General features: G+C 42.5%; 1 protein-coding gene across 3 annotated transcripts in view; it reads left to right on the forward strand.

Annotated features, from left to right (window-relative positions):
- SF3B3 (splicing factor 3b subunit 3) overlaps positions 1-19,160 on the forward strand; it is a 53,972-nt gene extending 34,812 nt beyond the window's left edge. For all 3 annotated transcript variants that reach the window (XM_021093805.2, XM_021093804.2, XM_021093803.2), the window contains 12 exons: positions 374-517; positions 4,990-5,112; positions 6,547-6,701; positions 9,173-9,347; positions 10,670-10,875; positions 10,973-11,129; positions 12,707-12,832; positions 13,227-13,439; positions 14,180-14,278; positions 14,987-15,130; positions 17,782-17,886; positions 18,550-19,160. In XM_021093805.2, coding sequence (XP_020949464.1) covers positions 374-517; positions 4,990-5,112; positions 6,547-6,701; positions 9,173-9,347; positions 10,670-10,875; positions 10,973-11,129; positions 12,707-12,832; positions 13,227-13,439; positions 14,180-14,278; positions 14,987-15,130; positions 17,782-17,886; positions 18,550-18,690 — 1,788 coding nt within the window. In that variant the 3' untranslated portion in view covers positions 18,691-19,160. The remainder of the gene's footprint in view (positions 1-373; positions 518-4,989; positions 5,113-6,546; positions 6,702-9,172; positions 9,348-10,669; positions 10,876-10,972; positions 11,130-12,706; positions 12,833-13,226; positions 13,440-14,179; positions 14,279-14,986; positions 15,131-17,781; positions 17,887-18,549) is intronic.
- The last annotated feature ends 6,242 nt before the right edge of the window (positions 19,161-25,402 follow it).

Below are 25,402 nucleotides of genomic sequence, written 5' to 3' on the forward strand. Positions count from 1 at the left end.
TTGATCCAAGACTACTAAATGTTTCTTTGGCTTAAGTCTTAACTTCCTTTTTTAGTTAGAAAAACAACAACAACAAAAATTTAAGGCTGTATTTATGGAAAAGGGCCTTAGGTGACGTTAAACATGTGCCCTTTGCTTATTTACTTTGACCATTATCCACTTTTACAAAAAAAGAAGGCACTATCCTCTCAAGAGCTAGTTGCTGCGGTTCAGTTTTCTGGTAATTCACTACCTATTTAGAACTCATTCCTCAGATTTTCCCTATCCAAAAGAGAGAATTGTTCTTTGCACCTAGAATCAGATCTTTCTGAGCAGATTTTTTTCCCAGAATTGGTCACTTACCATGTTTTTTTCTTTTCTCTTTTCCTCTTAGGACTGTTTGCAACCTCTGAGCATGCAGGCTCTCCCAGCCCAGCCTGAGTCCTTATGTATTGTGGAAATGGGTGGGACTGAGAAGCAGGATGAGCTGGGTGAGAGGGGCTCTATTGGATTCTTATACCTGAATATTGGGCTGCAGGTAAGAAATCCAGAGGCTCTCTTGACTTTTATGACTCCTTTGTTCAGTGTGGGCATTTTCTGTACCTATGGTTTCAGTTACCCACCTTACGAAACATGAACGGTGTTGCTCTGTGTTCCACTTATTTCATCTCTAATTAGAACAAAACAGGTCTGTAAAAAAGTATTTTTATAAAGAGTCTTAATAAGAATGTTTTGCTTTCACTGTTCTGAGGCAGAACTTGGATGGGGTTCCTCAAGAGGTACCTGCAGTTCTCACAGTATGCAGCTTTTGAAACGGATCATTGTCCTTCGCTTTCCTTGGGGGATTGGTTCTAGGATTTCCCTCAGATACCAGAAATCTGAGGATACTCAAGACCCTTATATAAAATGGCATAGTATTTGCATATTCTCATATACTTTTTTTTTTTTAATTGGTATGCAGCATGTGCAAGTTCCCGGGTCACAGATTGAATCCCAGCTGCAGCAGCAACCCAAGGCATTGCAGTGATGTCACATCCTTAACCAGCTGCACCATAAGAGACATCTCATATTTGCATATACTTTAAAATCAGCTCTAGATTACTTAATTATGTAATACAATGTAAATGCTATCTATGTAAATGGTTGCTGTGCATATGTGGCAAATTCAAGTTTTGCTTTTTAAAATTTTCTGGAGTGTTTTCTCCTCGACTATTTATCCCTGTTTGGTTGAATCTGTGGATTCAGAACCCGTAGGTGTGGAGGGCCTCATGGTTCATAATTGCTCCATTAGCAATACCAGACTCCTAGGTGTACCCTGTTGTCAAAGCAGCTGAGCTCTTCAAAGCATGAAAAGTAGGAAACAAAGGATCAGGCAGTGTCAGGGTTTTTGACCATCTCTTTTCATTTTCTTTAATAATTATTTATTCAAACATGTAGATAATCTAGCCTAGGTACTTTTTGCCTTTTAATTTTACTTCCTAATGTAGAAATTAACAGGCATTCCTTTTGTGACTCAGTGAATTACTGACCCACCTAGGATCCTTGAGGATATGGGTTCAATCCCTGGCCTTGATCAGTGGGTTAAGGATCTGGTGTTGGCCATGAGCTGTGACGTAGTTCACAGGCGTGGCTCAGATCCCTTTTTGCTGTGGCTGTGGCATTGGCTGGCAGCTGTAGCTCTGATTTGACCCCAGCCTGGGAACTTACATGTGCCCCAAGTGCAGCCCTAAAAAGCAAAAAAAAAAAAAAAAAAAAAAAAGATTAATTTAGAAATTCTCAAACATGCACAGGAGTTACGCTAACGTAATGAGCCTCCAGGTACCCATCACCAGTTACCAGCATTTTTTCTATTCCCCCCATGTTTGCTTGTTTTTTTCCCCCCTGGAGTTGTATGGGTTTTTTTTTTTTTTTCTTGTTTTTTGGCTGTGCCTGGAAGATTCCTGGGGATTGAACCCACTCTGCTGCAGCGAAAATGTCAGATCCTTAACCCAGTTTACCATAAGAGAACTCTTTTCAGAGTATTTAAGACAGATCTAATATGATATATAACTTCATCTGTAAGTACTTGAGAAAGTTAACAGAAATGCTTTTCTATTTCATCTTTATTTAATTAGCTAGACCTTTTCTCTAGAGAGGCGTTTGTGTGTGTATTAAAGCCTTAATATTACTACTATGCTCAACAAAATTTAGCAGTTCCTTAATATTATCTGATAGCCCCATGTTCTGGTTTTCCTCTTTTTGTTTCCTTTTTCTTTTTCCAGATGTTTTTACATTTGGTTCTGTTCAGGATCTACAAAATAAAGAGGTTTACAGTTTATATCTACTTGATTTACCTTTATATGTTTCTTAAACTGTCCTAACCTGTTACAAAAAACTTGTTTTGAAGAAACTAGATCATTTTTCTTGTGGGATTTCCCACTTACTGGATTTGGTAGATTCAGTTCTGGTGTGTTTAATGTTCCTTTATCCTCTGTATTTCCTACAAACTAGTGGATAGATTTAATAGATTTAGATCTGTTAAAAATATAATGTGGGAATTCCCATCATTGCTCAACAGAAACGAATCTGACCAGCATCCAGAAGGACACAAATTTGATCCTGCCCTCGCTCAGTGGCTTAAGGATCCAATGTTGCCATGAGCTATGGTGTAGGTTGCAGACATGGCTCAGATCCTGCATTGCTGTGGCCATGGCTGTCGCGTAGGCCAGCAGCTGTAGTTCTGATTCTTCCCCTAGCCTGGGAATCTCCATATGCCATGGGTGCAGCCCTAAAGAGACAGAAAAAAAAAATGTAATGTAAGCCACATGTGTAATTAAAACTTTTCTGTAGCCACAAAAAAGGAACAGTAGTTAATGTTTTATTTAGCCTAGTATATCTAAAATATTTCATTTTGTAATCAGTATAAAAAAAAGATATTTTGTGTTTTCTCCCATTTTATGTTTTGGGTATGGAGAGAACAGTCTTTGAAATCTGGAATTTTGTACTTTGCACTAACAGCACTTTTTAGGGGGGGTGGGACTATGCCCAAGGGTTCCCAGGCTGGGGGTGGACCCCACACCACAGCAGCAACCCGAGCCATAGCAATGACAATGCTAAATTCTTAACATATAACACCCTTTAATTCTTTTTTTTTTTTTTTTTTTTTTTTTTTGTCTTTTTGCTATTTCTTGGGCCGCTCCACAGCATATGGAGGTTCCCAGGCTAAGGGTTGAATCAGAGCTATAGCCACCGGCCTATGCCACAGCCACAGCAACTTGGAATCTGAGCCACGTCTGCAACCTACACCACAGCTCACAGCAACGCCGGATCGTTAACCCACTGAGCAAGGGCAGGGACCAAACCTGCAACCTCATGGTTCCTAGTCGGATTCGTTAACCACTGCGCCACGACGGGAACTCCTTTTTTTTTTTTTTTTTTGTCTTTAATTCTGATTAGCTGCATGTGCCTTGGGGGATATAGTAGTAGATAGCACAGACCAAGAAGTTAATTAGATACAGATGGGGGCTTCTTTGGTTTTGTTTTGCTTTGGGGGGAGGGACTAGGGTATTTAATAGGTGCTATTTACTTCCTATGGCATATGAATTCTAATTGTCCCACTTGTGATGTTTGAATGTTTGTATCTATTTTAAATGATCCGTTTTAAAACTTGCCATCAATCTTTTACTTAATAACAACCATTGATACACATTAGCTAGATTCATTATTTCATTAGGGTTTGGGAAATGATTTTCTATTTCATCTTCATTTAATTAGCTGGACCTTTTCTCTAGAGACAGAATTTGCTTTATATCTTTGCTTACCCTGAAACACAGTTTATACAGGGGAAGGATAAATACTTCATTTTGTCCCCTTTGTGTACTTGTTTTCAGAGTAAGGAGTTGGTGTCATAGCAGTCTTCACTGAAGACTGATGAAATGTTTTTTGGTTTTTATTTTAAAATTTTTTCATTTTTTGTCTTTTTAGGCATATGGAGGTTCCCAGGCTAGGAGTCTAATTGGAGCTATTGCTGCCGGCCTACGCCAGAGCCACAGCAACATGGGATCTGAGCCGCATCTGCAACCTACACCACAGCTCACAACAACGCCGGATCCTTAACCCACTTAGCGAGGCCAGGGTTCAAACCCACAACCTCATGGTTCCTAGTCGGATTCCTTTCTGCTGCACCAAGACAGGAACTCCTGGTTTTTAAATAATGTTATATTGGCAAGTTTTATATATTTGTGCATTAATCTGTTGCAGTCTCTATTTTGGATGCTAAATTGCCAAGTTTTAGATGTATGGAAGTTCCTCTTTGAAATTGGCTCATTTGTCCTTTTAACATGAATCCACTATCTTTGTGAGCTTCCTTCTGGCATAACAGAGTGCTCTGCACACATTTCTTACTCCAGACCTGAATAAGCCGTTTTTCTTAGGATTCTTATTCTTTTTTTGTCTTTTTGCTATTTCTTGGGTCGCTCCCGCGGCATATGGAGGTTCCCAGGCTAGGGGTCAAATCGGAGCTGTAGCCGCCGGCCTACGCCAGAGCCACAGCAACGGGGGATCCGAGCCGCGTCTGCAAGCTACACCACAGCTCACGGCAACGCCGGATCTTTAACCCACTGAGCAAGCGCAGGGACCGAACCCGCAACCTCATGGTTCCTAGTCGGATTCGTTAACCACTGCGCCACGACGGGAACTCCGGATTCTTATTCTTTTTAAGGGAAGTGGTATTTAGAGACGACAATAGGTGTGGATGTTTTAGACTGTCTGAGAACTTTAAAGATGAGTTTGATATACATGGTAATAATATTTTTTAAGGATATATAGTGAAAAATAAGTGTACTTTTCATTTAATAAATACTCAATAACTGTCTTCAGTGATTTAGTAAAGAATGATTGGCTGGCTGATTATTACTATGTTTTTTAAACTACCTAGTTGTTTCCTTCCATCTGCTCTGAAATTAAATTAAGTAGCTAAAGGAGCTTCCATTATTATGTATAGGCTTTACCCGCTGCTCTCCTTTTTATTAGAATGGCGTGCTGCTGAGAACTGTCCTGGACCCTGTCACTGGGGATCTGTCTGACACCCGCACTAGGTACCTGGGGTCCCGTCCTGTGAAACTCTTTCGTGTCCGGATGCAAGGCCAGGAGGCAGTAAGTAATGAAGGGGGCCAGGTATTATATGTGGATGTCATCAGCTGAGAAAAATACTGTTGGTGTAAGTTTTGCTCTCATTAATTCACCAGTATTATATTTATTTGGACATAAGCTTTATTTTGATTAGTTTCCTTCACATCGGAAGGCTTGGGTCCCTTAATCTAGGGTATCTTAACAGGGGCTCCATGGCACTGTACCATGATTTGGTTATAAGTGAGTTAGAAAATTGATTCCTTCAGCCTTGAGACTGAGCAATTGGAACTAGTAGCTAATGCTTCTTTTAAGTGGAAACCTCCCATATGGGATACCACTACCTATGAGCAACCTGGCATGAGTGTCATGGTTTACTATGCAATGGGAAAGAGGTTGGGAAATGTGAACTTTGTAGCTAAGAATATTCGTGTTGCTAGGTGCTCTGCTAGATCTTTACTTGTTACTGCATTTAATTTTTTTTTTTTAATTTGTTCTATGGCCATACCTGATGTTGGAAGTTCCTAGGACAGGGATTGAATGTGAGCCATAGCCCAACCTACCCTAGTGCTGTGGCAATGCCAGATCCTTTAACTCACTGCTCCTGGCTGCGGATTATATCCACACCTCCACAGCGACCTGAGACACTGCAGTTGGATTTTTTTTTTTTTTTTTTTTTTTTTTTGTCTTTTTGCCATTTCTAGGGCCACTCCCACGGCATATGAAGGTTCCCAGGCTAGGGGTCGAATCCGAGCTGTAGCCACCGGCCTATGCCACAGCCATAGCAACTTGGAATCCACGGGTCATGGCAACGCTGGATCCTTAACCCACTGAGCAGGGCAGGGATTGAACCCACAACCTCATGGTTCCTAGTCGGATTCGTTAACCACTGTGCCACGATGGGAGCTCCTGCAGTTGGATTCTTAACCCACTGCACTACAGCAGGAACTCCTGTTACTTCATTTAATCCTTGCAGTTTTTCAGCTCTGTGATAGTATTCCCATTTTATACATGTGGAAACCAAGCTTCAGAGATTGATTGAATAGTAGCTTATTTGGCTAGTAGCTAATGCTTTTAGCAAATACTAAGCCATGCTGCCTCTTCTCTAGGCATCTTTTTTATGCACATTAATTTGGAAAGGCTTGTCATCTTTACAATATGCAGTATTTCTATCCCTGAACAAAGTATATCCTTTTTGGTTTTTTCTATTTTTTTTCTTTTGGCCATGCTTCCGGCATGCAAAAGTTCCCAGGCCAGGAATTGAACCTGAGCCACAGCAGTAATAATGCTGAATCCTTAGAATTCTTAACTGTTAGTAGGTGTCTTTCTTAAGGTAGTCTTTTAGGTTTCTAAAATTTCTTGGGATATTCTGCACACTAAAATTTGGGGATAGGGAAATTGGGTTAGCATACCGTATTTGAGCTTTTCCCAAGCATATTGGAGATATTTTTCTTTCCTCAGGTGTTGGCCATGTCAAGCCGCTCATGGTTGAGCTATTCTTACCAATCTCGTTTCCATCTCACCCCCCTGTCTTATGAGACCCTGGAATTTGCATCTGGCTTCGCCTCTGAACAGTGCCCTGAGGGCATTGTGGCCATCTCCACCAATACCCTGAGGTGAGAAAGTCCCACAGTTGAAGCCCAGCGAGAGGTTGGCAGAGAGCCGTGGGACTAGTGTGTTGCAATTGAAACCTTCATTTGGCTAGGCAAAGTACCTAGTGGCCAAGTTTCGGTGTTTGGGAGTTGTAGCTTGTGTTTAGACTTTCAGGGCCAAGGGGTTTTTTGTTGTTGTTGGTTTATGTCTTTGTCTTTTTAGGGCCCCACCCATGACATATGGAAGTTCCCAGGCTAGGGATCATCAAATTGGATCTGAAGCTGCTGGCCTACCCCACAGCAATGAGCCACGTCTACAACCTACACCATAGCTCTCGGCAACACCAGATCCTTTAACTCACTAAGCAAGGCCAGGGATTGAACCCACATCCTTATGGATACTAGTCGGGTTCATTACCACTGAGCCACAATGGCAACTCCATCAGGGCCAAGTACTCAGTTGTAGTTCAGTCACAGATTTAAGATTTTTGTTTTCCATGGCTATGCTATTTGGATTAGTTTTAGAGGAGACATTGTGCAATCGCTGATAATCTTTTCTCACTTGTTACTTGCATTGTTACATCTTATATTTTAACCTCAATATAATTATATAGGCCTTATGCAGGTTGACAGGCTGTATTGATCATATTAGAGTAAGCAGTGGCTGTATTTCATGATGGAAAGTAACCTGTTTGGTTTGACTTCCTCGAGTTTGGAAGAGGAGTAGTTGTGTTTGTTTCCTTTTGGGGTGGGGGTGGCGGGCTGTCCATGGCATGTGGAAGGAGGTTCCTGGACCAGGGACTGAATCCACACTGCAGCAGCACACTGAGCCATTGCAGTGACATCACTGGATCCTTAACCTACTGTGCCATAAAGGAACTCCTGTTTGTTTTATTTATTAACCCTTTAATGCCATTGATGTTCACATCCTGGCTTAACTGTTGGCGTTCACAGTGGAACTCTGGCCTCATGATATATGAATCCTGTATTGCATGTCAGGTTTACTTCCAGATTTGTTTGTAAGAGCCTTCAGGAACTTTTCAGTCATTTTCTCTCTTTTTAAGCTTCAACGTCTTTGTATACCTTCTATCTACTCTTGGAAAATTGCTCCCCCTGCATGCCCCAATACATTCTTTCCTTGTTTTTTTAAAATCTTTGCACCTGTCCCTGGAATGCTTCCTACACACTGTCAGGCTTAGCCTCATCCATGGGTCCTGTAATTGTTTTATCTATACGAGCTCTTTAATTGCTGGATTCCTATAAATTTAGACAGTTGCACAGATTTTCAAACTTTTAGTGGCACAACACTACCCCTCAACCCCCCCCACCCCTGCTACAAAATCAGGTACAGCCACTGTGTGGAACAAGTAAAAGCGAAGTTCTTGAAAGCATAAATACTGTTCGTGGTGCTTTCTGTCAGGACCAGTCACTTCTACTTTTGGCTATTATGAATAATGCTGCTATGAACATTCATGTGTAAGTTCTCATGTGGGTGTATATGTTCATTTTTCTTGTGTATGTAAAAAATTACTTAGTCATGGGAGTGGAATGTTAATAATCATAATGTATTTTAAAAATGTTCTGTTTTTTATATTATACTCCTTTTTATGATTCTGAATAACCATTTTTTCTTACAGCACTTTGAAATGCTTCTTTCCTATCTTCCGTTGTTTGGGGGGGTGGTTTATTTGGCTGCACTCATGGCATATGGAAGTTGCAATGCTAGGGATCAAACCCGAGCCACAGCAGTGACAATGCAGGATCCTTAACCCACTGAGCCACCAGGGAATTCCTCTTCCATTAATTTTTTTTAGGTCTCCTTTCAGATTATGTATGATCTGTAGAGAATACTTAAACTACAAATAAAAGTCCATTTTTAGAGACCAAGTGACTATTTTAAAGAGCATCTGGGGTCTGCTCATTTGGTATATAATTTGGTATATGCACATCTCTGTCCCTTTTGACAAAGGTTGTAGGTCTCATACTTGCCATCTCTTTCTTCATCCTTGGGGATTTCCTAAAGCTTAGGTGATTTTGGTTCAGGATGGCATCCATGCTATTTTATAAAACACTATCACAGAAGTACCACATATATGTAGGTAATTGCAGTGCTTCACAACAAATTTGGAATTGGCTTTTTTACCTGTTTACTTGTTTGTTTGGTTACTAGTTGGATTCATTTCCTTTGCGCCACAACAGGAACTCCATATCACATTACCATTGGGGGGATTAAAAAAATTCCTTTGGGGGTTCTAATGTAGTTTTCACTGGTGAAAACTGGAATCACTGGTATGTTGTTACTAAAATAAAGAGCTCTCCCTGATTTCTTTATCTCTTGTGCAGAATCATGGATTAGAAGACTGTTGTTTCATGTTGCCTAATACCAACACTGGACCTTTAGGGATTCATGTGTTTGCTGTGACTGTTAATTGACTGTTTCAACACCAGTTTCTTAGTTCTCAGTGAGTGACCTAACTCTTTGCCTTTTGCTGTAGAATTTTGGCATTAGAGAAGCTGGGTGCTGTCTTCAATCAAGTAGCCTTTCCACTGCAGTACACACCCAGGAAATTTGTCATCCATCCTGAAAGTAACAACCTAATCATCATTGAGACTGACCACAATGCTTACACTGAGGCCACAAAAGCTCAGAGGAAGCAGCAGATGGCAGAGGTAATGTATATGACCTTCAGGAGTCAATAAAAAGGTGTTTGTGGAGTTTCTACTACAGTGACGACGGTTTGATATCTGGCCCTGCACAGTGGATTATGGATCCAGTGTTAGCGCAGCTGTAGTATGGGTCGTAGCTTTGGCTCCTATTCAGTCCCTGGCCCAGGATCTTCCATGTGCCGCAGGTGCGGCCAAAAAAGAAGGAAAAGAAAAAAGATGTATGAAGTTGTGTTGAAAAGTTTAAATCCCTGTGTAGTTGTTGGTTATAGTTTTTTCTTTTTTGCTTTTTAGGGCCACTCCTGTGGCATATTAAATTCCTAGGCCAGCCTACGCCACAGCCATAGCAACGCCAGATCCAAGCTGTGTCTGTGACCTACACCACAGCTCATGGCAATGCTGGATCCTTAACCCACTGATCACTGCCAGGGATCAAACCCACATCCTCATGGATCCTAGTCGGGGTTGTTAACCGCTGAGCCACGAAGGGAACTCCAGTTATTAACGTTCTTATATTTAAAGATCCAGGCTTTTTTGTGTCCTTGAAGCAGAGCCCTTTGCCAGAGTCCTTGGTTTTAGAGGTTTTTAGAGGCACTCAGGACTAAAATACTGACCTGGGTTTCAGTATTTAGCTCCCTTTGGAATAGTTCTTCAGTCTTTGAATTTCCAGTATAGTCTGTATTATATTTTTTCTGGATTCAGACCCAAATGAGACGGCTTTCATACTCCTCCCAGCACCAGTTTCTTCCAAAAATCATTACCCAGCATAAAACAAATAGTCCCAACTATGTAAAACTGTATCTGGCCTAGAAGAAAGGAAACAAGTAATCTTTTTTCTTTTTTTTTTTTGGCTTTACCTTTTCTAGGGCCGCTCAAGAGGCATATGGAAGTTCCCAGGCTAGGGGTCTAATCGGAGCTGTAGCCACTGGCCTACGCCAGAGCCACAGCAATGCCAGATCCGAGCTGCATCTGCGACCTACACCACAGCTCACGGCAAGGTCAGATTTGTTAACCACTGAGCCACGACAGGAACTCTGGAAACAAGTAATCTTAGCAGGGGAAATCAGATGGTTAGATAGAAAAAGAGTGTTTTCATCTTTATGTTTCTCAGACCAGTAGTCAAGTATTTGCCACAGTTAATGTTAGATCTTCTTGGCATTGATAAAAAAGAAGTACCTGCTTTCCCTTCATTGCTCTTTCGTCTTCCTCTGGTCTATACACCTCTCCATTGATCTGAACACCCCCCTGGAGGTGCTCTTGCTACTTGTCCACTTCACCCAGCGCCCACCTCTGAACACACCAACTCTTCTTTTGTTCTTTGGGTTTAGGAAATGGTGGAAGCAGCAGGGGAGGATGAGCGGGAGCTGGCCGCAGAGATGGCAGCAGCGTTCCTCAATGAAAACCTCCCTGAGTCCATTTTCGGAGCTCCTAAGGCTGGCAATGGCCAGTGGGCCTCTGTGATCCGAGTGATGAATCCTATTCAGGGAAACACACTAGACCTTGTTCAGTTGGAACAGAATGAAGCTGCTTTTAGGTAAGGAGCCCAGGACCTCTAGCCTTTTGGAGACTGGAATGGGATTCTCTGGGCTGTGACTAATGCCTGACGCCTGACTCTTTCTCTGTACATGCAGTGTGGCTGTGTGCAGGTTCTCCAACACTGGTGATGATTGGTATGTGCTGGTGGGCGTGGCCAAAGACCTAATACTGAACCCCCGATCTGTAGCAGGGGGCTTTGTCTATACCTACAAGCTCGTGAACAATGGGGAAAAACTGGAGTTTTTGCACAAGGTAGGAACCAGCCTGTGGTTTTCCTGGATCTTAAGTCCTATTAGACCTTCCCACTTTAGCTAAGTTGTAGGTCAGGTATTTGGAGGCATGTGGGAGATGGGGGTTTTCATGCCCCAGTGAACCTTCACTCCTTGCTGGTCCCCCTGGAAGATTGTGTGCTAACCACCCTCCATGGCAAACAGATGTACACTGAATTAGTCCCCTGTTTTCTAGTCTTAACTAAGTAGACTATAGTTTGTGACCAAAATTTGGCAATTGCAAGAAATTAATATTCTGAAGGCAGCGGTGATGGGGTAGATTATTTAATAGGTTATACAGTTCCCCTTTGGAAAGATAGTAAAATACTGAGTTGGGGGGATGGATGGTGTTGATGGTTTCACAAAATTTTGAATATGTTGCTGTTACGAATTGTATATTTGATAATGGTTTAAATCCTAAGCTTTATGTATGTTTTATGAATTTTATACTTTCAAAATATAAAAAAATTATTTATTTAGGCAGGTGGGTTTTTTGTGTGTGTGGCAGGGGGTGGTTTGTTTTTTTAGGGCCGCACCCTATGCATATGTATGTGGAGGTTCCCAGGCTAGGGGTTGATCAGAGCTGTAGCTGCCAGCTTATAGCACAGCCACAGCAATGTGGGATCGGAGGTGCGTCTCAGACCTACACTAGAGCTCACGGCAACGTCGGATCCACTTAATCCACTAAGCGAGGCCAGGGATCGAACTCATGTCCTCATGGATGCCAGTTGGATTCGTTGACCACTAAGCCATGACGGGAACTCCAAAAAATTTAATTTTAAAATTTAAAAAAACATGTATGGAGTTTCCGTCGTGGCTCAATGGTTGGTGAACCTGACTAGCATCCAAGAGGACGCAGGTTTGATCCCTGGCTTTGCTCAGTGGGCTGGGGATCCAGCGTTGCCATGAGCTGTGGTGTAGGTCGCAGATTGTGGCTCAGATTCTGCGTTGCTGTGGCTGTGCTGTAGGCTGGTGACTACAGCACCAATTGGATCTCTAGCCTGGGAATATCCATATGCTGCCAGTGTGGCCCTAAAAAGACCAAGAGAAAAAACAACAACCTGTATGTTGTAATAGCTACAGTGCCTGCTTTCCATCACACACCAGTGTGGTTCCTCCAAGCCTCCCACAGGAGTGTTATCTAGGAGCTTCACAGGGCTTTCTTTGTGCTAAACTCACTGTGTCTCCCTTATAGCTAAGACATCACTTATCACTAGCACTCCTTTCCCCTCCCTCCACACAACAAAATCTCTTCTCTGATGTTGTGGCTTCACTGTTAGTTAATAGAATCAATGAATTCCATAGGCTCTAAGACAGTGTTCATCAGACACCAGAACTTACTTTCACTTGTGGCATCATTCCACTTAGTGAAACGTAGCATGTGATGCCTGTTTACCCAAACACCTTATTTCAAGAGACTGTTGAATGTGTGGCTTATTTTCTCTGTTGAGCAGATGATCACTTGTGGTCTTCCTGACAGATGCCCCTAGTAGGTGTTTTGGGTTGAGGGGGTATGACTATGTGTTGTAATAGCTACATTGTCTGCTTTTCCTTTCACAGACTCCAGTGGAAGAGGTTCCTGCTGCCATTGCCCCATTCCAGGGGAGGGTGTTGATTGGTGTGGGAAAACTTTTGCGAGTCTATGACCTAGGAAAGAAGAAGTTACTCCGAAAGTGTGAGAATAAGGTAAACGTGTGGTGTGAGGGCCAGGTCTTAGCTAGTGAGGAAGGAGGAGACACGGGTAGTGTAGTAGACAGCAGCTGTTAGAACCATGTCTATGGGGATCTTGTCTTAGAGACTTGAGAAGGACGGGAGTAGGTGGGTTTCTCAACTTGTTTACACTAAGAACCACATTTCTGTCCTCTTTGCTTCTGTAAAGAACTTAATTATTAAAGTTGACGTGTATTTCCACTGCATTAAAATTGCTTCGCTCCTTTTCCCACCTTCCAGCACTGACCAGTGCTATTCTTTGGAGTGTCCCGTCTTTCAGACCCTCTATATGTTGCAGTCAGCGTAAGCTGGACTTTGTGTTGTTACTACACCCCAAGGTTACACCCATTGCTGTCTTTGTTTTTCCCAGCATATTGCCAATTACATTTCTGGCATCCAGACTATTGGACATAGGGTAATTGTATCTGATGTCCAAGAAAGTTTCATCTGGGTTCGCTACAAGCGTAATGAGAACCAGCTCATCATCTTTGCTGATGATACCTACCCTCGATGGGTCACAACAGCTAGCCTCCTCGACTATGATACTGTTGCTGGGGCAGACAAGTTTGGCAACATTTGTGTGGTAAGTTGATGTTTATTTGGGTTACAGTGATGTATAGGAAAGCTGGCTCAATTTGTTTGTGGTAAAGCCAAGGACCCCAGATGATGATGTTGAATATGAAAAATAAAAAAGGGCATAAAATTCTTTTAGATTCCCCCTATCCCTGTGCCCACCCCATTCACCTCCCATCTCCCCATGCAACATGATTTAAGAATGATAGATTTAGTTTGAGCTAAAGATTAATTTTTACTTTTTTGCCAGGATTTTGGCTTATCTTTTTTTTTTTTTTCCTTTGCCATTTCTAGGGCCACTCCTGCAGGACATGGAGGTTCTCAGGCTAGGGGTACACCAGAGCTGCAGCAACGCAGGATCCGAGCTGCATCTGCAACCTACACCACAGCTCACGGCAACACTAGATCCTTAACCCACTGAGCAAGGCCAGGGATCGAACCCACAACCTCATGGTTCCCAGTCGGATTTGTTAACCACTGCGCCACAACGGGAACTCCTGGCTTATCTTTTTAAGCCTAGTCTGGCATTTTGTGTTCCTGTTCTGTGGTCTTTGTTTTTTGCATTTTTCCTTTTCGTTCTTATATTATTTTTTTTTCCTGTTGAGTTTCTTATTCCTTAGACACCAGAAAGGTACAGGAGACTTGGGCTCAGGACTCTGGCAAAGGTAGTGCCTCCTTTCAATGACCTGGGCAAACATGTTGCTTGATGATCAAGATGAATGTCCTGTGATTTGTGTCACTTAATTGTAGGTGAGACTCCCACCTAATACCAATGATGAAGTAGATGAGGATCCCACTGGAAATAAAGCTCTCTGGGACCGGGGCTTGCTCAATGGGGCCTCTCAGAAGGTAAGACTGCAGAAAGGGCCCCAAAGGAGAGGCACTAGCCTGTGTAGTACATTCTTCATGATACTTTTAGTGAATTATCCACAGTGCACGTGACTGTGCTGAGTGCTCTCCCGTGCGTGCAGATCTCTAGGGTGGACAGTACATGGCCTGTGATGGATGGGCACTGAGTTTTACATAAGGTGACCCAAGTTACCATCCCATGTTTATGACAGTAGAATAGAAATTTTTCTGAGACATTTTAGCATTGTGTATCTCTTTGGTGCATAGTAGTTTCCTTGCAGAAGATGATTGCGTAGGTTCATTTCTGATACAAAGCAGCTCTTCTGGGAGGTGTGTCTTGGGCTTTACACCTGTTGGCATGTACTTCTGTAGTAGAACATGTTTAGACTTTTAAAAATAGATCCATTTTAGAGCACACCTAAGTGATGACTGTTTTTTATACTTTTGTGGTTTCCATTTTGCAAATTTGATAATTTATCAAAAAGGTGTTTCAGTTACACATCAGAAACAATCTAACATCAGCATGTTTGTGAGGGCATTTAGCTCTAAGTCAATGCTAAGAACATTTTAAAATATTAAAAAAATTTTACTAGTTTATGAATTTTAAAAGATTGTGAAATCTGTGTTTTGGAGTCACTGCTTGCTCTTGAGAATCTAGGACAGGTTCCTGAGGGCACTCATAGTTACTGGTCTGGTTTTGACTTGCAGGCTGAAGTGATCATGAATTACCACGTGGGCGAGACAGTACTTTCGTTACAGAAGACTACGTTGATCCCTGGAGGCTCAGAATCGCTTGTCTATACCACTTTGTCAGGAGGAATTGGCATCCTTGTCCCGTTCACATCCCATGAGGTGATATACTCCACATAGCTCTGGCTTTTACTTTCCCAGTGTTGTTTCTTGGTGCTAAATCTGCCTAAGAGGGCAATCTGTTTTTGTCCCCATCTGCAAGTAAGAGTACTTTGGAATTTTTATAAGGTGACAAGAATATCTACAGAGATAGGGAGCTTGAGTTTTTTCTCCCCTGGAGATAGCCATTTGTTTTTATACTATACCAGGGTTTGGTTCAGTTCTTTTTTTTTTTTTTTTTTGGTCTTTTTGGGCCATACCTGAGGCATACGGAAGGTCCCAGGCTAGGAGTTGAATTGGAGCTGTAGCCACCAGCTTATGCCACAGCAACTTAGCAACCGAGCTGCATCCGCAACCTGCACCACAGCTCATGGCAGTGCAGGATCCTTAACCTATTGAGGGAGGCCAGGGATCAAACCTGCATCCTCATGGATACTAGTCAGATTCGTTTCCACTGTGCCACGATGGGAACTCCCTGGTTCACTTCTGATATTGGCATAAGATTAATCAGAGGCAAAAGTCCCAGAACCGAACCCCACAGAATAGGAATGATGAAATGGTGTGGACTAAGCACTTGCTGCCTCCTGGAGTCAGCATTCAGATTGGCTGAATTTGGTTTATTTAATTGCAGCCAAGGAAGCTGGGATTAGGAATTTGACTTTGCAAACCACTGTTTATTTTTATTTATTTTTTAATGGCTGCACCTGGAGCATATGGAAGTTCTGGGGCAGGGATTGAATCTGAGCCATAGCCGTGGCAGGGCTGGGTCCTTTAACCCATTGTGCCTGGCCAGGGAATGGACCCCTGCCTTCTCGGCGACCTGAGCCACTGCAAACAGATTCTTAACCCACTGTGCCACAGCAGGAAATCCCAGACCACTCTTAAATATGGTGTTTTCTCCTGTTTGGGTGAAGACATAGACAAATGTCCACTCAGTATATAGTATTTGGCAATGACGTTTCCAGGATGTTAGGCTAGACGGGGAGATGTTAAAGGGCTGAAGATGCTGCCAGGACCAGCAAAATCACGCCTCACTGCCTTTGCTGTGTTTTACTGCTTAGTGCCGAAAGTAAAGTAGAAAACATTAAGTGGTTTGTTATTATCAGTTATTAATTGTTGCTGTTACTTTGAATGAGAATTTCCCAAGTTACTCTTTTCTTTTTAAAATTTTATTGGAGTAATTCCTGTTGTGGCTCAGTGGTTAACGAACCTGACTAGTAACCATGAGGTTGCAGGTTCGATCCTTGGCCTCACTCACTGGGTTGAGGATCCAGCGTTGCCATGAGCTGTGGTGTAGGTTGCAGGCTCAGCTTGGATCCTGTGTTGCTGTGCCTGTGGTATAGGCCAGCAGCTGTAGCTCCAATTTGACTCCTAGCCTGGGAACCTCCATATGCCATGGGTGCAGCCTCAAAAAGACAAAAAAATAAAATAAAATTTTATTGGAGTAGGAGTTCCTGTTGTGGCTAAGAGGGTTAAAAACTCAGCTAGCATCCATGAGGATGCGGGTTCGCTCCCTGGCTTTGCTCAGTGGGTTAAGGATCTGGTGTTGCCATGAGCTGTGGTTTAGGTCGCAAAGGCGGTTTGGATCCCGTGTTGCTGTGGTTGTGGCTGTGGTCAGCAGCTATAGCTCTTATTCAACCCCTGGCCTGGGAACCTCCATATGCTGTGGGTATGGCCCTAAAATGAGCAAAAAAAATCAGAGTTCCTGTTGTGGCGCAGTGGTTAACGAATCGGACTAGGAACCATTAGGTTGCATGTTCGATCCCCGGCCTTGCTCAGTGGGTTAAGGATCCGGCGTTGCCGTGAACTGTGGTGTAGGTCGCAGACTCCGCTCACATCCTGCATTGCTGTGGTTCTGGCGAAGGCCGGCAGCTACAGCTCCGATTCGACCCCTAGCCCGGGAACCTCCATATGCCACCGGAGCGGCCCTATAGAAAACACAAATAATAATAATAATTTATTGGAGTATAATTTACTTATAATGCTGTGTTAATTTTAGGTGTACAGCAAGGTGAATTAGTCATACACGGATATTCATTCTTTTGCAGATTCTTCTGATACACAGTATCACAGAATACTGAGTAGAGTTCCCTGTGCTATGCAGCAGCTCCTTGCTAGTTATCTATTTCATATATAGTGGTGTATATATGTTGATTCCAGGTTCCTAATTTATCCCTCTCCCCCACGTTTCCTCTTTGGTAACCATAGTTCGATTTTGAGATGTGTTGAGTGTGTTTTTTTCGTATCATCTCCCCAAGTCATTCATTATTTTGTCAGTTGAAGTGATTTATTTTATTCCTTGGAAAATTATTGAAAACATACCCATATTAAGATACATGCATTATTTTGCTGTCGTTTTTAACTTGGAAATTCTCTCTAATATTTCAGAAATTTTTAATTTAAGTATAGTTAATTTTTTTAAAAATGATGTTTTCTCGCATGGTTCTGCAAACACAAAGGTTTTCATTCTTGTTTTTTCAAGTTTTAGCTGTCTTATAGCAGGAAAGCCTGTGGTCATCAGGAACAATTAGATATTTGAGATTTGTTTGTGTGGTAAAAATCAATAGCTTCTCTGTTCATTGTGCTTTGAGAAATTGTAGACTAGTTGTTGAAATTTTTTCTTTTAGTGACATATTGTTTGTTTCTTCCACCAGGATCATGACTTTTTCCAGCATGTGGAAATGCACCTCCGATCTGAGCATCCCCCTCTCTGTGGGCGAGACCACCTCAGTTTTCGTTCCTATTACTTTCCTGTTAAGGTATGTCTTTGTTGGAAATCTGGGTTGAAAGGGGGAATCCGGAGTTCCCGTCGTGGCGCAGTGGTTAACGAATCCGACTAGGAACCATGAGGTTGCGGGTTCGGTCCCTGCCCTTGCTCAGTGGGTTAACGATCCGGCGTTGCCCTGAGCTGTGGTGTAGGTTGCAGACACGGCTCGGATCCCACGATGCTGTGGCTCTGGCGTAGGCCGGTGGCTACAGCTCCGATTCGACCCCTAGCCTGGGAACCTCCATGTGCCGCGGGAGCGGCCCAAGAAATAGCAACAACAACAAAAGACAAAAAGACCAAAAAAAAAAAAAGAAAAGGGGGATCCTCAGCCATTTAACCAGTCTTTTCTCTGGGCCTCCCTCCCCTTAAAAAAACAGCAGTCTTATATAAAGGAGCACTGAGGGACTGAATTGATGGGAGACAGTAATAGGGTAGAGGAATATTCAGAGACCTCTTTCTTCAGGACAGACCATGGCCAGAGAAAAGATTTCACCTCATTTTGCTCATTTAAACTCTGGCTACTAAGAATCAACTTAGAACAGTATTCCTAGCTCTATAAAGTTCAGGTATCTGGTGGAGAATAAAAAGTTTTCTTTGGCAGTTACTGCTTTAGCATATGCCATTTTCCTTCCTCTCTCATTTTTCTGTGTCTTAGAATGTGATTGATGGAGACCTCTGTGAGCAGTTCAACTCCATGGAGCCCAACAAACAAAAGAATGTCTCTGAAGAACTGGACCGAACCCCACCTGAGGTGTCCAAGAAGCTTGAGGACATCCGGACTCGCTATGCCTTCTGAGCCCTTTTCTTATGGGGGCTTGTTAAGAGACTTTTTTTTTCCTCACCACCTGGCTCTGATCCATATGGCAGAAGGAGGGTGGCTGGAAAATTAAGATTTTGCAATATTAAGGCTAATAGCTCTTCCCCATCCACTCTTCCCCTGGAGTGACTGATTTCCCCTAAAATTGGCACTGAGATTTGCTTCACTTCTCCTTGCTTGATACATAATTCATTGCCCCCAGGTTCCAGTGTGGACTACAGTACCCATTTTCCCAAAGCTTTCTTGCATTAGTATTTCTGGCTATCTTGTCTACTTTTGTACACATCCTTAATTTTTAATTGGTTTACCTGTAAATATAGTTTTGTATGATGTTATCTTTGTGGGAGGGAGAGAGGCAAGCTGAGCTGGGGTCCAGATTTATATAGTACAATTCCAGAGTTCTGCCACTCTGGAACATAACCAGAAATACAAACCTAGTTCTTAAGGTGTCTGGTGTCCATGTGTCTTTTCTGGGGATAAGAATTTAGGTGGGAGATTTGAACCTAAGTTGGAGCAGGAAGAAATGAATATCCTCCTTCCAGCTACCTACTTAGATTTCTGGCACCTTATGGCCTCATTCTCCCAGCTCTGTGATGGCTTTTGGCTTTCTTTAGTCTTTTCAACTATGCAGGTGAAATTTGGGCTCAGTAATAACAATCATGTGGTCCTCCATACCACTGGTGTGGTCATCTATCCATACCTAGTGAGGAAGGATGGCTGATTTCTTCTTCCCTGTTTTGTTTGTTTATTTGTTTGTTTTAATTTTGTCTTGGCCTTGCCCATGGCAGTTCAGGGCCAGGGATTGAACCTGCACCACAGCAGCGACCCAAGTCGCAGGAACTCCCTTCCCTGTTTTAACTCCTTTCTACTTTGAGGCCTTAGAGTAAAGGATTTGGCATGGATTCCAACTGGCTAGTCTCTTAATAGATGCTCCTTTTACTTCCACAGCTCCTGATAATGGTCGTTTGCCATCTGTCTACTAGGAAGGATCAGTGAGTACAAAAAAACCTACCCTCAGGAATAAAGTCAGTACATCTCCCTATTTATGGAAGAAAAAAAAAAAAAAAGCTTATGGGTAACTTAGAGGATCCCTGTCTGCAACATCTTAGCCAGGCTCTGGAGGATGTTTGGAGTATATGAGGAGGCAGCAACTGGAAGTGACACAGTCTCAGAAATGTTCCGGCTCACACTTGAGGATTCAGCCTTCCTCTGTCAAGTTGTGTGGGAAGCCTTAATGTTCCAGGCATCCTCAGCTTCATTGAACATGGAGAGGCCTGAGTCACTTCACATTTGAGTACTTCGTAGAGTAAAACACTTTTGTGTGTGTGTGCTCAGGGCTTCCATTGAACTGATTCTTTGTGGAAGGCACTGGCTTAGAATCAGGAATGGAGGTGATTAGATAAAATCTTTGACAGTGAACAGAGAGTGTTCGTGATGTTATACCCTGAAACTGCATGTTTCTTTAATCATGGCTTGGGGTTTAGATCAGTCAGTAGCCCCCTAAATTTTGCCAGGGATTGAATCCCTAAATGATACTTCTTTCTTACTTAGCTCATGAGTATGCATAGTAGACTGTACTCTTTTTTTTTTTTTTTTTTTTTTTTTGCCACCCATGACATACAGAGGTCCTGAGCCAGGGATCACATCTGAGCTGCAGTTGCAACCTATATGCAACTGCAGCAGTGCAGGCTCCTTTAATCCACTGTGCCGGGCTGGGATCAAATCTGTTTCCTGGTGTTTCAGAGAAACTGCCAATCCCAGGGTGCCATAGCAGGAACTCATAGAGACAGTACTTTTGAACTACATTTGCATAGCTTAATTCCAGCATTTGTTTTTTCCTGTGGCTCCCCACTTGTTCTGTTTAGCCTGTCATATTGTATGATGTTGATATGCAGCAGTATGAGAAACTCAGCATAGACGTTTGAGCAGTGGCTCCTTGTTCCTAACATGTTGGGATTTTTTTTTTTTTTTTTTTTTTTTTTTTTTTTTTTTTAGAGCCTCACCCTTGGCATATGGAGGTTGCCAGGCTAGAGGTTGAATCAGAGCTACTGCTGCCAGCCATAGCCACGGGAACTTGGGATCTGAGCTGCCTCTGCGACCTACACCATAGCTTATGGCAACACCGGATCCTTAACCCACTGAGTGAGGCCAGGGATTAAACCCTCAGACTTCATGGTTCCTAGTCACATTTGTTTCTGCTGTGCCACAGCAGAAACTCGCCTACCCTCTAGCTTGATGTACTTCTTCCTACAGTAGTAGATGGGATATGTAAGAAAAGAAAACTGAGCTCTGTTACAGAATCAGGAATTGCTGTCCTTTTTTGGTTGTTCTTAATCATGTAGATAGCAGTTTAGTGGGGACATGATCACACCTGTGAGAGGAAGACACCACATGTCACTCAAGGACACTGTAAGACAGCATTAGGTTGTACTCAGTAACCCAGTAAACAACTAAGGCCTTAGGGAGTCAGACTTTTTAGTATCAAGAAGGTGGAACACTTCTGGTTCCTGTGAGAAGCTGTGATTGTCTTGTCTGGATAAACCTAGAGCCTGGCAAGGAGCTAAAACTTGCTCTCTGGAAGTGGGCAGGATCTGTGCCTGATCCTTTGATACAGAGGGTTGTTTAGCTAGGAAACCTCATTCACAAAAACAGGGGGGAGAGAAACTTGACATTAGGCCATTCGAAGCCCTTCTGATTTACAACATGTCATACTAAATCTTAACTTTAAATCTTACATCACAACTGGGAATGTGTGGTCATCTGATTATTGCCCCACTGGAGAGTATAGCTGAGGGTGGATTTTACGTTGGATCATCTTGTGCTTACAAGGTGTTACAAGAGTCTCTTCTCCCAGGGAAAATGATACAAACTCTGGGATTGTCAGAGAAATTTGGGTGCATATTAGAAGGGATTATCTGATAGATGATGGCAAATCATGAGTTAATCTGAGCATTTGTGCTAAGCACAGTGAGAAATTCTCAAGGCCTGTTCATCTGAACTTGACATTCTAGTAAGGGAGAGGAAGCTTAAACATGTGAAATAATCAACCAAATATGTCTATAGTAAAAAGAACTAGAATCAGACAACTTGTGTGATCTGGTTGGGCCAAATCACAGCTGATTCAATTTGAGCAAGCCATTTAAAACTTCTGAGCCTTGGCTCGCCCAACTGTAGAAAGTGATAGGACAGATATAGTGTATGCTACAGAGAAGTCCCCATGCAGGATCTTAGTTCCTTAGAATCCCAGTAAGTCAAAGTAACTATATCTCTTGGGAGTATAGATTTTATTTTCAGTCCTGAGTTCAGTCAAGTCTCTGCCTCTGATTAGATCCATGATTTTGGGGGTTTTCTTTTGGGTTTTTTTTTTTGTTTTTTGGTTTTTTGTTTGTTTGTTTGTTTGTTTTTGTTTTTTGCCTTTTCTAGGGCCACTCTTACAGCATCTGGAGGTTCCCAGGGTAGGGGTTGAATCGGAGCTGTAGCCACCGGCCTACGCCACAGCCACAGCAACGCGGGATCCCAGCCGTATCTGCAACCTACACCACAGCTCAATGCCAGATCTTTAACCCACTGAGCGAGGCCAGGCATTGAACCCGCAATCTCATGTTTCTTAGTTGGATTCATTAACCACTGAGCCATGAAGAGAACTCCTTAGGAGTCACTATGGATGTGAATCTCCTTCCCTTCCCACCATACACACACCACAGTTACATTCTCTTTCCTCCTTGTACTGCTTTACTTTTGATATGTCTGTTGACTTTGTCACGTTCTATTGTGGCTACATGGGTGCTGGAGGAGGTAGAGTTTTGACGGATATAAAGAGAACATTTGGGCCATAACTCAGGGACCTCCTCTGGACTTGATTTCTCTATGAATTCTCACAGCTGGAAAGATTTTCTTTTCTTTCCTCCAGTTTTAGTGAGGTATAATTGACATACATCACTGTAAGTTGAAAGTATACAGTATAATGTTTTGACTTGTATAGTCAAATAATTCATTTTTAGATACAATTAAATTTTTTTTTCTTGTCATGAGAACTCAGGCTCTAGTCTTAGTCAACTTTCATATATATATTTATCATACAGCAGTGTTAACTAGTCATGTTGTGCATTACATTCCTAGTACTTCTTTGACTCAGAGTGGATTTTTTTTTTTTTTAAGAACTGCTTATGGAAGTTACCAGGTTAGGGGTCCAATCAGACTGCCACAGCAACACCAGATCCAAGCCTTGTCTGCAACCTCCACCACAGCTCAGGGCAGTGCTGGATCCTTAAGCCACTGAGTGGGGCCAGGGATCGAATCTGTGTCTTCATGGATACTAGTCGGGCTCATTACTACTGAGCCACAACAGGAACTCCTTATAACTAGGAATTTATGTCTCACAAATCTGATGTAAGTGAAATTATATATGTATGTCTTTGTCTAGCTTATTTCACTTAGCATAATGCCCTCAAAATTTATCCAATCCTGCAAATAGCAGGATTTCCTTTTCTATGGCTGAATAATATTTCTGTGTGTTTTATGCATTCATTTGACATTGGACATTTATGTTGTTTCCACGTCTCAGCTTTTGTAAATAAGGCTGCTGTGAACCTGGTGGTGCAGGTATTTACTTGAGTTAGTGTTTTCAATTCCTTTGGGTAAATTCTCAGAAGTGGAATTGCTCTATCATTAGGTAGTTCTATTTTTAATTTTTTGAGGATCCTCTGTACTGTTTTCTATCTGTGCTGGTTTATGATTCCACCGGCACTGAACCAGTGTTCTCTTTTCCATACATTCTCACCAGTAGCACTTATCATCTCTTGGCAGTGGCCATTCTAGCAGTTGTGAGGTGATACAGCTCGTTGTGGTCTTGTTTTAATTTCCCTAAACTAGTTTTATTGAGCATCTTTTCATGTACTTATTGGCCATTTGTAGATCTTCTTTGGAAAAATGTTCAAGTCATTTGCCCTTTTTCTTCCTTTTTTTGGCCTTGCCCGCAGCATGCAGAAGTTCTGGGCCAGGGACCAGCCTGTATCACAGCAGGGACCCAAGCTGCTGCAGCGACAGCACCAGATCCTAAACCTCCATTTGCCCATTTTTAATTGGATTATTCGTGATTTTACTGTTGAGTTGTATGAATTCTCTCTCCCTCTCTCTCTCTCTCTCTTTTTTTTAAATCTTTTTGCACCACACCAATGGCATATGGAAGTTTCCAGGCTAGGGGTTAAATCAGAGCTGTAGCTGCCAGTCTACCACAGCCAGAGCAATGCCAGATCTGAGCCACATTTGCGACCTTCACTACAGCTCATGGCAACACCGGATCCTTAACCCACTGAGCGAGGCCAAGGATCAAATCCTAGTCTTCATGGATCCTAGTCAGATTCATTACTGCTGAGCCGCAACAGGAACTTTTTCTTTTTTTAATTATTTATATATTTTGGATAGTAACCCTTTATTAGATATATGGTTTGCAAATCATTTTCCCATTCCATAGGTTGTCTTTTTTACTTTGTTGATTGTTTCTTTTGTAGTGCAGAAACTTCTTTACTGTAATGTAGTCCCACTTGTTTGTTTATTTTTCTGTCTTTTTGTCTTTTCTAGGGCCACACCCGTGGCATATGGAGGTTCCCAGGCTAGGGGTCTAATTGGAGCTATAGCCACCGCCTACACCACAGCCACTGCAACTCAGGATCCGAGCCGCATCTGCGACCTACACCACAGCTCATGGCAACGCCAGATCCCCGACCCTCTGAGCAAGGCCAGAGATTGAACCTGTAACCTCATGTTTCCTAGTCGGATTCGTTAACCACCGAGCCACAATGGGAACTCCCCTACTTGTTTGTTTTTTATCTTGATTATATTTTAGGTATCATATCTAGGAATTGAACCATTGAGGCTCCTTAGAATGTTCATGAGTTTGCTTCTTCTCTGTAAGACAGAGGGCTCTGACAAGTGGAATTTTAGGAGCAAGGCATAAGGCACTAGGCTTGAATATGTTGAGAGCAGTTTTGTCTAGTTCATGGTTGTTGCTCTAGGACCAATGAAAAGTGTTTAATACAACTTAGAAATCCCTTCTGTGTAAATGTGGAAGGGACCTATGTAATCAACTCCCTTATTTTAGTTGTGCAACAAGGTAAATGGAGGTCCAGTCTTGCAAAACACATCAGAGGCTGCCTTGGAACTGAGAAGGAATGTCAACCACCAAGACATTTGCCCTGATTATTAGGATTGCTCCAATTCTATTGCCCTTAAGCCTGCAACTTGGGTCTAAAGAAGGATGAAAAGTTTTAGCTGCCTCAGCTTTTCCCTGACCTCATGAGTAGCGGTTCCACAGATGTTTCATCTGGAAGATCTTCTGCCAGGAATAACATTCCTTGAGAGGTGGGGGGTTCAATTTGGACTGTGGGTGGAATGTTGCTTTTCTTTCTTCCTTTTTAAAAAATGTATTTCTAGCTAGACAGCTGCTGGGGCTGGGAAAGACCCTTGGGGATCACGCATGGTGAGAGCTCTGGTCTTCAGAATCCTAACTGCTCCCATGACTGCAACCTCTCTTGAGCTCCTTAGTGGGAAGCCAGAATTTTTAGATGAAATCAACCTGGCTTTCAATTTTAAGAAAATCCTAAATTCTGTTGCTATTCAAAATAGGAGTTCCTGTCATGGTTCAGTGGTTAATGAATCCGACTAGGAACCATGAGGTTGCAGGTTTGATCCC

This window comes from Sus scrofa, chromosome 6 (genome assembly GCF_054392235.1).
Source record: "Sus scrofa isolate SSC_HxYL_T2T_F1_AM1 chromosome 6, Sscrofa_HxYL_maternal_Yorkshire_Landrace_v2.0, whole genome shotgun sequence".
NCBI classification, from domain to species: domain Eukaryota; kingdom Metazoa; phylum Chordata; class Mammalia; order Artiodactyla; family Suidae; genus Sus; species Sus scrofa.